Here is a 14425-nt window from a genome sequence, read left to right as displayed (position 1 = left end):
AAAAAATCAGAATGGTCAGTAAGTAACAAAAAATAACAGTTTGTCTGTAACAATTTATTGTCACGTAATAAAATGTTACAGAAATTTTGTAAAAATATTTTCTGTAACCTTTTTGTAACTTCTAGATAATAAATAAAAAATAATAAATTTCAAAATAAATTTTACATCCATTTAATTTTTCGTCTAATTTTAAAAATATTTTTGAGAAAATTGAGAAAATAATTGTGAAGGGAAAACAATTTCTTTTCTCCAATACTAAATTATTTGAAAATACACTAATAAAATGAAATTTATTACAAAACTCGTGTTTACATCTTTGTTTGATTAGTTTTTGCCTGTTCCCAGGTGCGAATTTTGGTCGGCCGCCAGAGTTGGAAGGTCGGGCGCAGGTCGGCCCATCTATGGCTGCCAATAGGTCGGCAGCCAAAGTCGGGCCGACTTTGGTTACTGTTTCCACCCAAGTTTGGGCCGACTATGGGTGCCAAAGTTTAGAGAACCTAATTTTAGTTGGTCGGGCCGACTCTGGCCTCAGTCGGGCCGATGGTCGGTAAAACTATGGCAGCCAGAGTTTAGAGAACCTAATTTTAGTTGGTCGGGCCGACTCTGGCCTGAGTCGGGCCGATGGTCGGCTAAAGTATGGCAGCCAGAGTTTAAAAAGGTTAATTTCTGTTGGTCGGGCCGACTTTGGCCTGAGTCGGGCCGATGGTCGGTAAAACTATGGCAACCAGAGTTTAGAGAACCTAATTTTAGTTGGTCGGGCCGACTCTGGCCTGAGTCGGGCCGATGGTCGGCTAAAGTATGGCAGCCAGAGTTTAAAAAGGTTAATTTCTGTTGGTCGGGCCGACTCTGGCCTGAGTCGGGCCGATGGTCGGCTAAAGTATGGCAGCCAGAGTTTAAAAAGGTTAATTTCTGTTGGTCGGGCCGACTTTGGCCTGAGTCGGGCCGATGGTGGGTTAAACTATGGCAGCCAGAGTTTAAAAAACCTAATTTCAATTGGTCGGGCCGACTCTGGCCTGAGTCGGGCCGACGGTCGGTAAAACTATGGCAGCCAGAGTTTAGAGAACCTAATTTTAGTTGGTCGGGCCGACTCTGGCCTGAGTCGGGCCGATGGTCGGCTAAAGTATGGCAGCCAGAGTTTAAAAAGGTTAATTTCTGTTGGTCGGGCCGACTTTGGCCTGAGTCGGGCCGATGGTGGGTTAAACTATGGCAGCCAGAGTTTAAAAAACCTAATTTCAATTGGTCGGGCCGACTCTGGCCTGAGTCGGGCCGATGGTCGGCTAAAGTATGGCAGCCAGAGTTTAAAAAGGTTAATTTCTGTTGGTCGGGCCGACTTTGGCCTGAGTCGGGCCGATGGTGGGTTAAACTATGGCAGCCAGAGTTTAAAAAACCTAATTTCAATTGGTCGGGCCGACTCTGGCCTGAGTCGGGCCGACGGTCGGTAAAACTATGGCAGCCAGAGTTTAGAGAACCTAATTTTAGTTGGTCGGGCCGACTCTGGCCTGAGTCGGGCCGATGGTCGGCTAAAGTATGGCAGCCAGAGTTTAAAAAGGTTAATTTCTGTTGGTCGGGCCGACTTTGGCCTGAGTCGGGCCGATGGTGGGTTAAACTATGGCAGCCAGAGTTTAAAAAACCTAATTTCAATTGGTCGGGCCGACTCTGGCCTGAGTCGGGCCGATGGTCGGCTAAAGTATGGCAGCCAGAGTTTAAAAAGGTTAATTTCTGTTGGTCGGGCCGACTTTGGCCTGAGTCGGGCCGATGGTGGGTTAAACTATGGCAGCCAGAGTTTAAAAAACCTAATTTCAATTGGTCGGGCCGACTCTGGCCTGAGTCGGGCCGATGGTCGGCTAAAGTATGGCAGCCAGAGTTTAAAAAGGTTAATTTCTGTTGGTCGGGCCGACTTTGGCCTGAGTCGGGCCGATGGTGGGTTAAACTATGGCAGCCAGAGTTTAAAAAACCTAATTTCAATTGGTCGGGCCGACTCTGGCCTGAGTCGGGCCGACGGTCGGTAAAACTATGGCAGCCAGAGTTTAGAGAACCTAATTTTAGTTGGTCGGGCCGACTCTGGCCTGAGTCGGGCCGATGGTGGGTTAAACTATGGCAGCCAGAGTTTAAAAAACCTAATTTCAATTGGTCGGGCCGACTCTGGCCTGAGTCGGGCCGACGGTCGGTAAAACTATGGCAGCCAGAGTGCAAAAAACCTAATTTCACTTGGTCGGGCCGACTTTGGCCAGAGTCGGGCCGATGGTCAGTTTGAAGTTGCAGCTTATAAAATCATTTTTGTTCTTAGGCTTTCATGTAAGCGTAGCGTAATGGTTAGCGTGTTAGACTTCGGTGCGTTAGGTTGCGAGTTCGATTCCTGCGAGCGTTAGAAATTTTAATTTGTATTTATGTGTAAGATTGCGTTTAGTGTTAAGATGTATACAATAAACAAATAAATAATGAATAATAATAATTAATAATAATAATAAATAATTAATAATTTTTTGCAATCGGTCGGCCGACTTTTGGCTGCCAAGGTCGGCACGACCAAGGTTGCCAAAGTGAATCCGACCTTCTTTCTCATGGTCGGCAAAGCTTTGGCACCCCTGGTCGGCCCGACTTTGGCAACCATATAGTCGGCACGACCATGTCAGCCACTGGACGGCGGGTGTTACAATTCGCTAGTTCGGCCGACCTTTGGCTGCCAAGGTCGGCACGACCATGGTTGCCAAAGTCAAGCCGACATTCTTTCACATGGTTGGCAAAACTTTGGCACCCCTGGTCGGTCCGACTTTGGCAGCCATAGTCGGCCCGACCATGTCAGCCACTGGACGGCGGGTGTTACAATTCGCTAGTTCGGCCGACCTTTGGTTGCCAAGGTCGGCACGACTATCCACTTGGTCGGCGCGACCATGGCCCGACCAACTTTTCGCACCTGGGTTGAGACTTGTCCCCTCTTTAATAGGCGTAGGCTACAGAAAGATTAAATTTTCATCAAATTCTCCGAATTTAGTCAACGTTCCAAGAATTTATTTGTTTTTATACTAGGATATAATTTTAAACATTTCGAATATAATTTTTTCGTTAACTTTTAAATATACCTGATTATAGTTTGCATTCGAAAATTCAAAGTCATTCAATTATATAAAATTTCAACTAGAGTCGTTGTCTAGTTTTAAAAAAATTATAATACATTGCAGGAATATATAATTTTAAAGGTATTTGGATCACTTTTTCATTGTAATAGAAAATATTAAAGTAAACAAATATAAAGTATCCTGTGATTGACTTTTAATTTTTCTTAGCACTTTTTTTATGCTTTCTTTTTAATAAATGTTAAAAAAAATATCAATTAAAATTGTTACTCTTTGCTGACTTTTGCGATTTTTAAATAACTTTCTTGCAGAAAAATGAAAAATTGCAAAACTCAAGAAATGTGTACATTAATGAACACTAAATACAAACACTGCAAAAAAATTAGCTACTTTTCGAGACAAATGAAGTTTAAAATTTTTATTATTTTCATTAGGTTAACATGAAATTTTTTTAAAAATGAAGTTGGTTCAAAATAAACCAAGAAGACATAATTTCATGCGCTTAAATTTTAAACTTCTTTTTCAAAAAAATTAGCTTTGGGACCAACTTTTTATTTTGCGATCCTAATACCTATGAAAATCATTCCTGAAAAGTATTATAATTTTTTAAAATTTGTCGGTAACGACTTTAATCGAAATATAATGAATATAATTATTTTTTAATTTACAAACCTCAGTAATACAAAATAGTAAAGAATTAATTTTTTTCAGAATAATGGCAAAAATAATAAACATTCAAGATTTACGGTTTTTATCTTGATACGTGTATCTAATGATGATAATCATGGAGTTCAAAAAGTAAGTATTAAATATTTTTATAATAAAAAAAATCTTGTTAAATATTAATATTTCATGCATATATTCAAAATTTATTTATTCCCAAAATTGTTAGGACCAATTATCTATTTTTAAATAGTTTTTCTATAAGAAATAGATATCAATATTGTATTTAATAAAATGTAACTTCGGTGAAGTTCATAACGTTTATGATCAACGATTAAAAGAAAAAAATATGTTTTTTGACCAAAACAATAAAATTCTTCTTTTACAAATTTTTCTTTTTCAAATTATTATTCAAAAAACTATACAAAACTTTTTTTAAACAAAAATATATAAAAATTTGAATAGAAAAATATTTTTACTTCTAAATCTTTTATTATAAACGTTGTGAACTTCATCAACGTTAAAATGTAAAGGTAAACTTTTAAAATAATTATACTTTAAGATACATTTTTTTTGTTCATTAAATTAGAAACAATATTAAACATACTTTATGACATCACAGTTTTCTTGTAAATATCAAATTAATACTAAAGTGGATCAAATTGATGCCAAAAATTTGGATCAATTTTTCATTTGATCCACATTTTTTGTATCAATTAGTACTAGTATCAATTCGTTGCAATTTGATACTTTGAAGTTAATAGTGATATTATTAATTGCTATAAAATTTACATAATTCGGTAAAATACCAAACAAACATAAATATAATAGTAAAAAAATAGTGATTTTTGTTTGTTTGACCGTATTAAATATTCATTATCTTACAAATAATAGTAAAAAATTTTAGATAAGACAAAAAACAAACATAAATAGAAAAATAATACAAAATTTCACTTTTTTTGGGAAAAAATTCGATCCTGCCAGGATTCGAACCTGGAATCTTCTGATCCGTAGTCAGACGCGTTATCCGTTGCGCCACAGGACCCCGATACTTGTCGCGCGAAAAATACCATTCAAATTTTTAGCTTCTCTTGAATTCACTCTAGGGGTTCAATTTTCACTCAAAAACACTGAAAAGAAAGAATTTTTTTTTAAAAATTAATATCAACTTAATTCTAATTACATATAAAGTAATTAGTATTAAATTATATTTTAGAAAAATTCAGTTGTTTTTTCTTCTGTGGACGATTTTTTATGCTGATTGTTCCATATCCCGTAAGTGTACAATTTAGTTAACAAAATTTTCATATTTCATTTTAAAACTTTATTATAAAAAAAAATTACAAAAATAATAACAGTAGCAATAACAACAATAGCAATATTAATAATAATAATAATAATAATAAAATTTATTATTGCAATAACAATAAAAATTAAAATATCAGTAAACATTAACAATGACAAGAACTCTTATTATTGTTTAAGAAGAAGAAAAATTAAAATATCAATAACAATAGCAATATCAATATAAATAAGAACGACAACAATAACAATATATAAACACGAATATAAATAATGACACAAAAAACAATAACAATAATAAGAATTTTTGTTCGATAACAAAAAACAATAAATCTGAAAATATCAGTGTACTACGTCAACAATATCAATATAAGTAACAATGACAATGACAATAAAAATGGCAATAACAATGACAATATCAATAACAATGACAATAACAATGAAAATAACAATAACAATGACAATATCAATAACAATGACAATAACAATGAAAATAATAATAACAATGACAATAACAATAACAATGACAATAACAATGTCAATGACAATAACAATATAAATAACAATGATAATAACAATGAAAATAACAATAACAATGACAATGTCAATGACAATAACAATATAAATAATAATGAAAATAATAATATCAATAACAATGACAATAACAATGAAAATAACAATAACAATGACAATATCAATAACAATGACAATAACAATGAAAATAATAATAACAATGACAATAACAATGACAATAACAATGTCAATGACAATAACAATATAAATAACAATGATAATAACAATGAAAATAACAATAACAATGACAATGTCAATGACAATAACAATATAAATAATAATGAAAATAATAATAACAATGACAATAACAATGTCAATTACAATAACAATGACAATAACAATGAAAATAACAATAACAATGACAATATCAATAACAATGACAATAACAATGAAAATAACAATAACAATGACAATATCAATAACAATGACAATAACAATGAAAATAATAATAACAATGACAATAACAATGACAATAACAATGTCAATGACAATAACAATATAAATAACAATGATAATAACAATGAAAATAACAATGACAATGTCAATGACAATAACAATATAAATAATAATGAAAATAATAATAACAATGACAATAACAATGTCAATTACAATAACAATGACATTAACAATGAAAATAACAATAACAATGTCAATAACAATGTCAATGACAATAGCAATGACAATAACAATATCAATAACATTGACAATAACAATGACAATAACAATGAAAATAACAATAACAATGACAATAACAATGACATTAACAATATAAATAAAAATAACAATAATAATAATAATAACAATATGGATACCAATATAAATAATATTATCAATAACAGTGCAAAAAATAGTATAAATAAAATATCAACAATGACAATTACAATAACGACAATAACAGCAACAATAGTAATAGTAATAATAAGTACAATAATAAAAATAATAATTAAGTATGTAATAAAACCAACAGATGATTTATTCACTGAGATGAACCATTCGGAAGAGTCTTCATCAGAAAGAGATTCAAGTAAACCCTGCTACAATTACAAACCAGGGGAGGATGATTTGCAAACAATTGATTTTGTCCGACATTACAATTTGGACGTTTTGGGCAAACAAAATACAATGAAGGTTTCCAAGGTCAAAGGAACAAACAGCATGCAAATTGCTTACAGATTGGACAAAGAAGCCGACGTCACGATACCAACCAGGTAAGAAAAAATTTATGTTTTTAAAGCTTTTTTTATAGTTTTAGTATAATGATTTGATGATTTTAGTTATTTGAATTAAACGAATTATTAAATAACTATAATTATTATAATTTTTAATGATTATTTTTAAGTTTTAATTTGTGGACGTCCGCATGAAAAGGGAGCACTTTTAGCACTATTGGACTTATCTATATATGGGCGAATTTCTTTCAAAATTTACTAGATCTTTTTCGTTATGCTACTATTTGGGTACTTTTTTAGATCTCAGCCACTTAAAGCTACAATTTCTGTTTTTTTTTTTTTTGATAATTTCCACTACTTTAAATTCGCTAATACTAGAAATCAAGAAACTATTCTCAAAAATTATAATCAAATTCTTTAAAACGATTCAATAACTTTCAAAAATATTTGAAATTCAATTATTTTCAATATATCTAGTATTTTCATAAAATTTCGGAAAAAAATTATTCAATTATTTAGAAAATAAAATTTATCCAAAAATCAATTATTTTCATAAAAAATAAAATTTCAACATGATTTCAATTATTATTATGAAAAATTTTAACTGAAATTAATTTTTTAATAATTTTTTAGAAAACTTTACCAGAATTCAATTATTTAAATACAAAAATAAATAATTTATTGAATAATTCAATGTTTCTTAAAATTCAATTCTCATAAAGAAATTTATCAGCAAGTTTTTGAATAATTGAACTTTTTTTATAAGAAATTTAATTAAAAATGTACTGAAAATAATTGTTAGATTCAAATAAACAAATTGTATCAAAATTTAAATAAATAATTCAATTCTTTCAAAGATTTTTAATAAAATTTTTAAGCATAATTTACAATTTCAATTTTTTTTTAATATCTACTATTTTAATATAATTTTCCAAAAGAATTCAATTATAGTTAAACAAAATTATAATAAAAATTTCACAGGAATTCAATTATTTACCAATTTTTATATAAATTTCTTCTGTAAAATCAATTTTATATATTTTAATGAATTTTATTTGTTTACTTATTAAAAATTATTTTGAAATATAATCGTATTTTTGAAGAATTCTAATTTAAAATTTGGAAAATAATTGAATTTTAAAAAAATTAAGAATTTAAGTTATTACCAGGATGGTTCCAGTGGTACTCGAAAGTTAAATTATTTATTTAATCCAAAATATCTTACATTCAATTTGTTGTTCGAAATATCTTGGCGATTTCTACAAGAGTTGTTCAAATAATTCTTAATTTTTTTTTAAATTTACAGAAAAACTGTTAGAAAATTTATATTTTTTAAAAAATGAAGAATTTTTATTGAATTTTAAAAAGAAAATCTTTTAAAGATTTTAAAGAATTTTTGAAAATTTGAATTTGAAAATGCACTTGTTTATTTTTCTAACCCTATCTCGCGTTTTATTTTAAAATATCAAAAAAGTTATACCTATATTTTTGCCATTTTTGCAGTGAACTTATTTTTACCAACACCTTCTAAATTCATTGAAGTGCCAAAATATAACAAAAAATTCAAGGATCGGTTGCAACATCTGTTTAAAAAACCCCAAAATATATATAATACAAAAAAAAGTATCCGGTCACATTTAAAGCAATCACGTTCTTTGCAAAAATGTTTATGATACATGACCAAACGTTTTTTTTCTACCGATGTCGATAGAATGGTGTTCACAACACTTTAATACTTTGTGTTGAAAAGGAAAAATAACCTACCGCTCAAAGTACTATCCATAAATAATGGTCCCTTGTGACAATATACTTGTTTTGCTCCATGTGATGACCACATTTCCTTCTTTACCAAAATTGTAAAATTTTTTTTCTAAATTCTATTATAATTTTCTTAATCTTGTTCTTATTTTATTACCATCCTTTGCTATTTTGTATAAAGGGAAAATTTTCTTATTTCAAACTATTTTTTTTTCAATGAAAACATTTTTAGCATAATGTTTCAAATATTATTGTTAGTTTTTAAGAAATCTTCTTACTAAAATGTCATAATTGAAAGTTTTAATTAAATTGCTGAATTGAATCAAATTGATATAAAAAATTCCTAGAAACTTTTGCACATGGGATTTGAATCAAATTATTATGTTCATCCACCGTTTTGGTATCAATTAGTTGTAATTTGTTATTTCATGTTAACAGTAAACATTTTAAGGAAGCAAAATATTATTTTTAATATTTTGTCATTTAAGCTCAAAAAAAATGGTAAATTTCAAAATATAATATAAAATATATAAAAAAATAAAAAAATAGATAGAAAATTCGTTAACATTTTAAGTTTTTAATTACATCGAATATAATATAAAATATATGGAAAAAGAAAAAAATATGAGCTGGCCATTTAAATATAATGCCATTAAAATTACACTTTTCAGAAAGAAAATTGTGAAAATTGTGAAAAGAAAACTATATTATATACCTGAGAATATTGTAAACACATAATTATTTGTTTTGAAAGAGATTATTTACTTTTGACTATATAATGAAAAATCGTCTCGAAAAACACAGACTACATTGTATTCAAGTTTTCCACTTTTGTTTATACAGGTCCAACTTATCATATTATTGACGCAGAAGACGAGACATTCTGAATGTGAAAAATAAAAGCCTGAGAATTATTACACGATAAAAACACCAAAAATATAAATAAACTATTTAAAAATTTTATTTAAAAAAACAAATAAGGAACAAATTGAAATCGTTCATTTTTTAATTTTAATTTCTTATAAAATTAAAAAGTATAAAATATAGGGTAATAAAAATTATTAATTTTCTTACTCTCTAAATTTGAATTAGTAAAAATCTTTACTAATTTTAATTAGTGACTGACTTTTTGCTTTTAAATTAGTAAACTTTACTAATAAATAGTAACTTCTACTAATGTATTAGTGAAATTTACTAATTCAAAAGCAAAAAGTCAGTCACTAATTATAATTAGTAAAGATTTTTACTAATTCAAATTTAGAGAGTAGAATTGGATTTCAGAAAGACTTGGAAACTCTTTCACTTTTTGAACTGAGTGGGCAATAACTGAAAATCCAATAAGAAAATAAAATTTCTCCTTTTTTATAGCGGGTTTTATATAAAAAAAAAATTTTTCACTTTATAAAATGTAGGCAAAAAAATTTTTTTTTAATTTGATAATAAAAATATTGTTAATTATCTTCTTGAAATTTATTGTCTTTTTAATAAAACCTTTTTCTTTTATTGAAGTGTGGAAAATAAAATATATAAAACAATGGGAAAATAAAAATAAATTATTCATAATTATTATTCTCGAATTTATATCTATATAGGGGTTTACAAAAACTTTTTTTTAAATCGCGCTGTCAAACATTTGAAAATAATAAAAAAATGTAGTTTTTTCACTTTTTTGAAATTTATCCTTTTTTTTAAACGAAAAAGTTTTATTTAACAAACAATACGTTTCAAGTAATTGAAAAATTTGTGTTAACCCCCAATTGTTTTCAAGTTTTTGCCTAAAATTTATAAAATCAAAAACTGTTTATTTAAAAAACAAATAAATTTCATAAAAGTGAAGTTTTCTTATTGTTCCCAAAGCTATTTTTAAATTTTTGCCCTCAGTTTAAACAAGAAAAAATTTATATTATTTATTTGTATATTTTATAATATTTATAAAATTTATATTTTGTAGGTAAATTATTGTAAAAAATGAAAAAATTTTGCTTTAAAAAAAGTAAATTCAAAAAGAAACCACTGCAAAGTGGTTCATTTTATAAAAAGAAAAAAAACATTTTTTTTTTTTTAAAAATACTTATTTTTTTTATAAAAAATTTTTTTTATGTTTGAAAATTTATACTATACTTTAAATTTGTTAGCAGTTAAAACAAAAAAAAATTATTTTAAAAAATTTTAATAAAGTTATTGGGAAAAAATTCAAAAAATTTCAATAATAAAATTCTTTAAAACGATTCAATTATTTTTTACAAATTTTTCTTAAATCAATGATTTTTAATATCTACTACTTTAATAAAAATTTTCTCTAAAGAATTGAATAATTTAATAAAAAATGTTTATAAAATTCTTCGCAAACATTCAATTATTTTCATAAATAAAAAAAATCTTCACAGAAATTCAATTATTTAAGACAGAATTTTCCTAATATTTTTCGAAAAAAATCAATTATTTAAATGGATTGTTATAAAATTCTTTTTAGGCATTCAATTATTTTTTAAAATTTTAATAATAATCGTTGAAAGAATTCAATTATTTTTAATACAATTTTAAATGAAGTCCGCGAGAAATGCAATTGTTGCGTTCAGAATTTTAATAAAATTCTTTGAAAGAATTTAATTATTTTAAAAATTTTAATGAAACTCTTTATTATAATTAAATTGTTTTCAATACAATTTTAATACAATTTTTTGAAGAAATTCAATTATTTTCATAAATATAATAAAACTCATCACAGGATTTCAATTATTTTTAATATAATTTTAAATTAATTCCACTAAAAACGCAATTATTCTTCAAAATTTGAATAAAATTCTTCGAAAAAATTCAATAATTTAAAAAAGTTTGATATAATTTATTTGTTTGTTTTTTTTAATTTGTTTTTGTTTTTAATAATGATTTTCAATTTATTTTTAATTACATTTATTCAATGAATGTATTTATTATGAAAAATTTTAATGTAATTCTTCGTAAAAATTCAAAAATGTTGATAAAGTTCTTTATAAGAATTCAAATTTAAGAAATATTCAATTATTCAATAAATTGTTTATTTTTGTATTTAAATAATTTCATTCTCGTAGAACTTTCTAATAAGAATTGATTTAGAATTGAATATTATAAAATGATTAAAGTTTTGAATAATTTTATTTATAAATTTCAACAAAAAAATGATTGAATTTTGAAAGAATTACTTTTGTAATTTTTAGAAATAGTTTAATTTCAAAAATGCGTTATACATTGAAATCATTTGAAATATTTTAATTCTTGTAGACAAAATAAATAGGTATTTGAATGTTTATTTTAAAAAATTATTCTATTTTTGAATGTATAATTAAGAAATTATAAAAAAATTGAGTCGTCACGTTTAATTTTTTGATAGATATTTTTTTCTGTCTTTAAGCTACTTTTTACTACTTTTTTAAAATTAATTATCCAGTACGAAGCCTGAATATGACATAAATAAAATAAAATTATATAAAAAGTACTGAACTTTAAAAAAAATTTTTTGAAATTTAGTACGTCATTTAAAAATTTTATTAATGTTATTGATATTTGATATATATAACTATACAACATTTTTATATAATTTTTATTAAAAATATAACTTATTCTTCATTAGTGTTGTATGCTAACATCAAAATCTTTGCTTTTCGCATTGTAAAAATAAAATTTTTACTTTTACGTGTTGAATTTTTTTTCATTTTTGTAAATTCCATTTTATGTTTCCCTCAAATTTATAAATTAGTCTCATGATGGATATGGCTGTAATTGAATCATTGAAATGTAGCTAGAGGCGCATAATTTGACTCAAATTTAATTTTAAACCCAATTTCACGTAGGTGTGATGAATATAAAATATGAATATATAATCAAAATTTTCACGAATAGAATTATGTAACGGATTCACCCTGTTGATCTGTAATGGATTATAGATTTTAACATCTATCACATATTTTTCATATAACTGTTTTCAGAAGTTGGCTACTAAACAACAATTTTCAAATTTCAAATTTTTAAAGCATTTTTTAAAAAAATCTTTGCTTTTATGCTGAACATGTTAAAAAATATATCAATATTTTCATTTGAAAATTTTCTTGTTGATTCAAAAAACTTTTTTTTACAAAATTGCATGGATTTCAAAATCTACCAACTTTTAAAAAAATAATCATAATTATAATTTCTACAATTGGGTGAACAATAATTCTTTACTTACAAATAATTTATTGTTTTTTAAACAGAAATGTCTTTGCTGTAAATCAGAGTTTAAAAAAATGTTTCAAGTTTTTTCTTCTTTTCAAAGGTTTTTGCCACATCTGGTTTTTTCTTGAGATCTCTGTTTATAAAGGTTTCAAGTTACAAGATGTCCAATTCTATGAATTTTATGGTCCCAACTTTTTTTTTCTTGTTGATTTCTTTAGAAAAAAAGTTTGTGAAATTTTTTTTAGGTATTGGAATATGCAGAGAAAATGTAGGGGAAATTAAAAATATTTTCTAAACAGTTTTCTTCGAAAGGCTATTCAATTTTCAGATTATTCCTTTTTACAAAATTTTCCTGAAAAATAAGTTGTGAGTAATTTTTAAAAATTCTCTAAATTTTTATTTACAAAACTATAAATACACTAATTAATTATACAATTTCTACGTCTTCTATTATCTATATACACTAATACATTTTAATTACATTTTTACATTTATTTTCGAATTCTCTGAAGAAGCGACAAAGTACCGAGCTCGGTTCTTTACTTAATGCGTTGTATAACATTAATTGTATTTTATTCCAAATTTATTGAATAATTTTCTTTTTAATACAATTTTTGAGGAAATACAGCAAATTGTTGTTTTTTAAAAATTTTCTACAGAGTTTACAACGTTATTGAAAATTCCCTACTTGTTTCTATTTAAAATGTTATTATAAAGATGTAAGAAAAAATCCGATTAAAAATATTGAAAATTTGTTTGAGTTATGCTGTGGAAATTTCTGCACGAGAGATATGCACATTTTACATAAAAACATTTTTAAAAATTAAATATTTTAGTTACAAATTATTGCAGAAATTCAATTATTTTCAACAATTTTCCTTAATTCAATAATTTTCAATATCTACTATTTTAATAAAAATTTTTCCTAAAGAATTCAATTATTTAAAAAACAAATTTTGATAAAATTCAATACAAACATTTAATTATTTTCAAAAATAATAAAAAGTTCATAGGAATTCAATTAACAAATTTTTTATAAATTTCTTCGCAATGTAATTCAATTGTTTTCAGAAATAACAAAATTTTTTACCAGGGGATTCAATTATTTTCATAAATAAATAAAACTCATGCCAGAATTTCAATTATTTTTAATACAATTCTGTTACGTTGAACTAACACAAATATTATATTCCCTAGTGTTTTCGCGATTTAATTTTAATTAGTAACAATTAGAATTGGAACAGGGTTCGGTAAGTATTCAAGAAATAATTATATTTGAATAAATTGTATATTTAAAATAAAGGCAGTTATGAAAAGATAAAAGGGATGCACGAACTTTTTAATATTTTAGTCTAGTGGTCCAAGTACAATAGGGACTCTCTAAAGGTCATTTCCACAGGGAATTGATTCCTTAAATGGTTGCAGGTTGACAAATTATGACTTATGTTTCTCGTAAATTTTCTTTGGGTGAATTATGTATTCACAAAACTCGAACAGAACTTCCGAATACAAGATGCATAAAATGGGTATATTTCCTATTTCTTAATCATAATAATTTCCCCTCATGAGGACCGTTATGTTACGTCCAAATATAGGTCAATTTTGACCTATTTTTTGACCTACAGTTCAAAAAGAGTTTCAATAACGGACTTAAAAATCTATGCGCAATTTGACCTATTTATTATCTACAGGTCA

At 26.5% G+C, this 14425-nt stretch overlaps 1 protein-coding gene and 1 non-coding gene across 2 annotated transcripts; one reads left to right on the top strand and one right to left on the bottom strand.

The window, feature by feature from the left end:
- The first annotated feature begins 11 nt into the window (after window positions 1-11).
- Window positions 12-6899, top strand: LOC122510965 (GATA zinc finger domain-containing protein 14-like). Its single transcript, XM_043625930.1, has 4 exons — window positions 12-18; window positions 5386-6285; window positions 6580-6820; window positions 6887-6899. Exons 1-4 carry the CDS (start codon window positions 12-14, stop codon window positions 6897-6899), a joined length of 1161 nt encoding a protein of 386 aa, XP_043481865.1.
- Trnar-acg lies at window positions 4710-4782 on the bottom strand. Its single transcript has one exon. It is a non-coding gene; the product is annotated as a tRNA-Arg (tRNA).
- Window positions 6900-14425: the final 7526 nt, after the last annotated feature.

Source organism: Leptopilina heterotoma, unplaced genomic scaffold (assembly GCF_015476425.1).
Source record: "Leptopilina heterotoma isolate Lh14 unplaced genomic scaffold, ASM1547642v1 Lhet_78, whole genome shotgun sequence".
Taxonomy (NCBI): Eukaryota; Metazoa; Arthropoda; class Insecta; order Hymenoptera; family Figitidae; genus Leptopilina; species Leptopilina heterotoma.
Note: the sequence above shows the minus strand (reverse complement) of the source record. Positions and strands in the feature narration are given on the sequence as shown.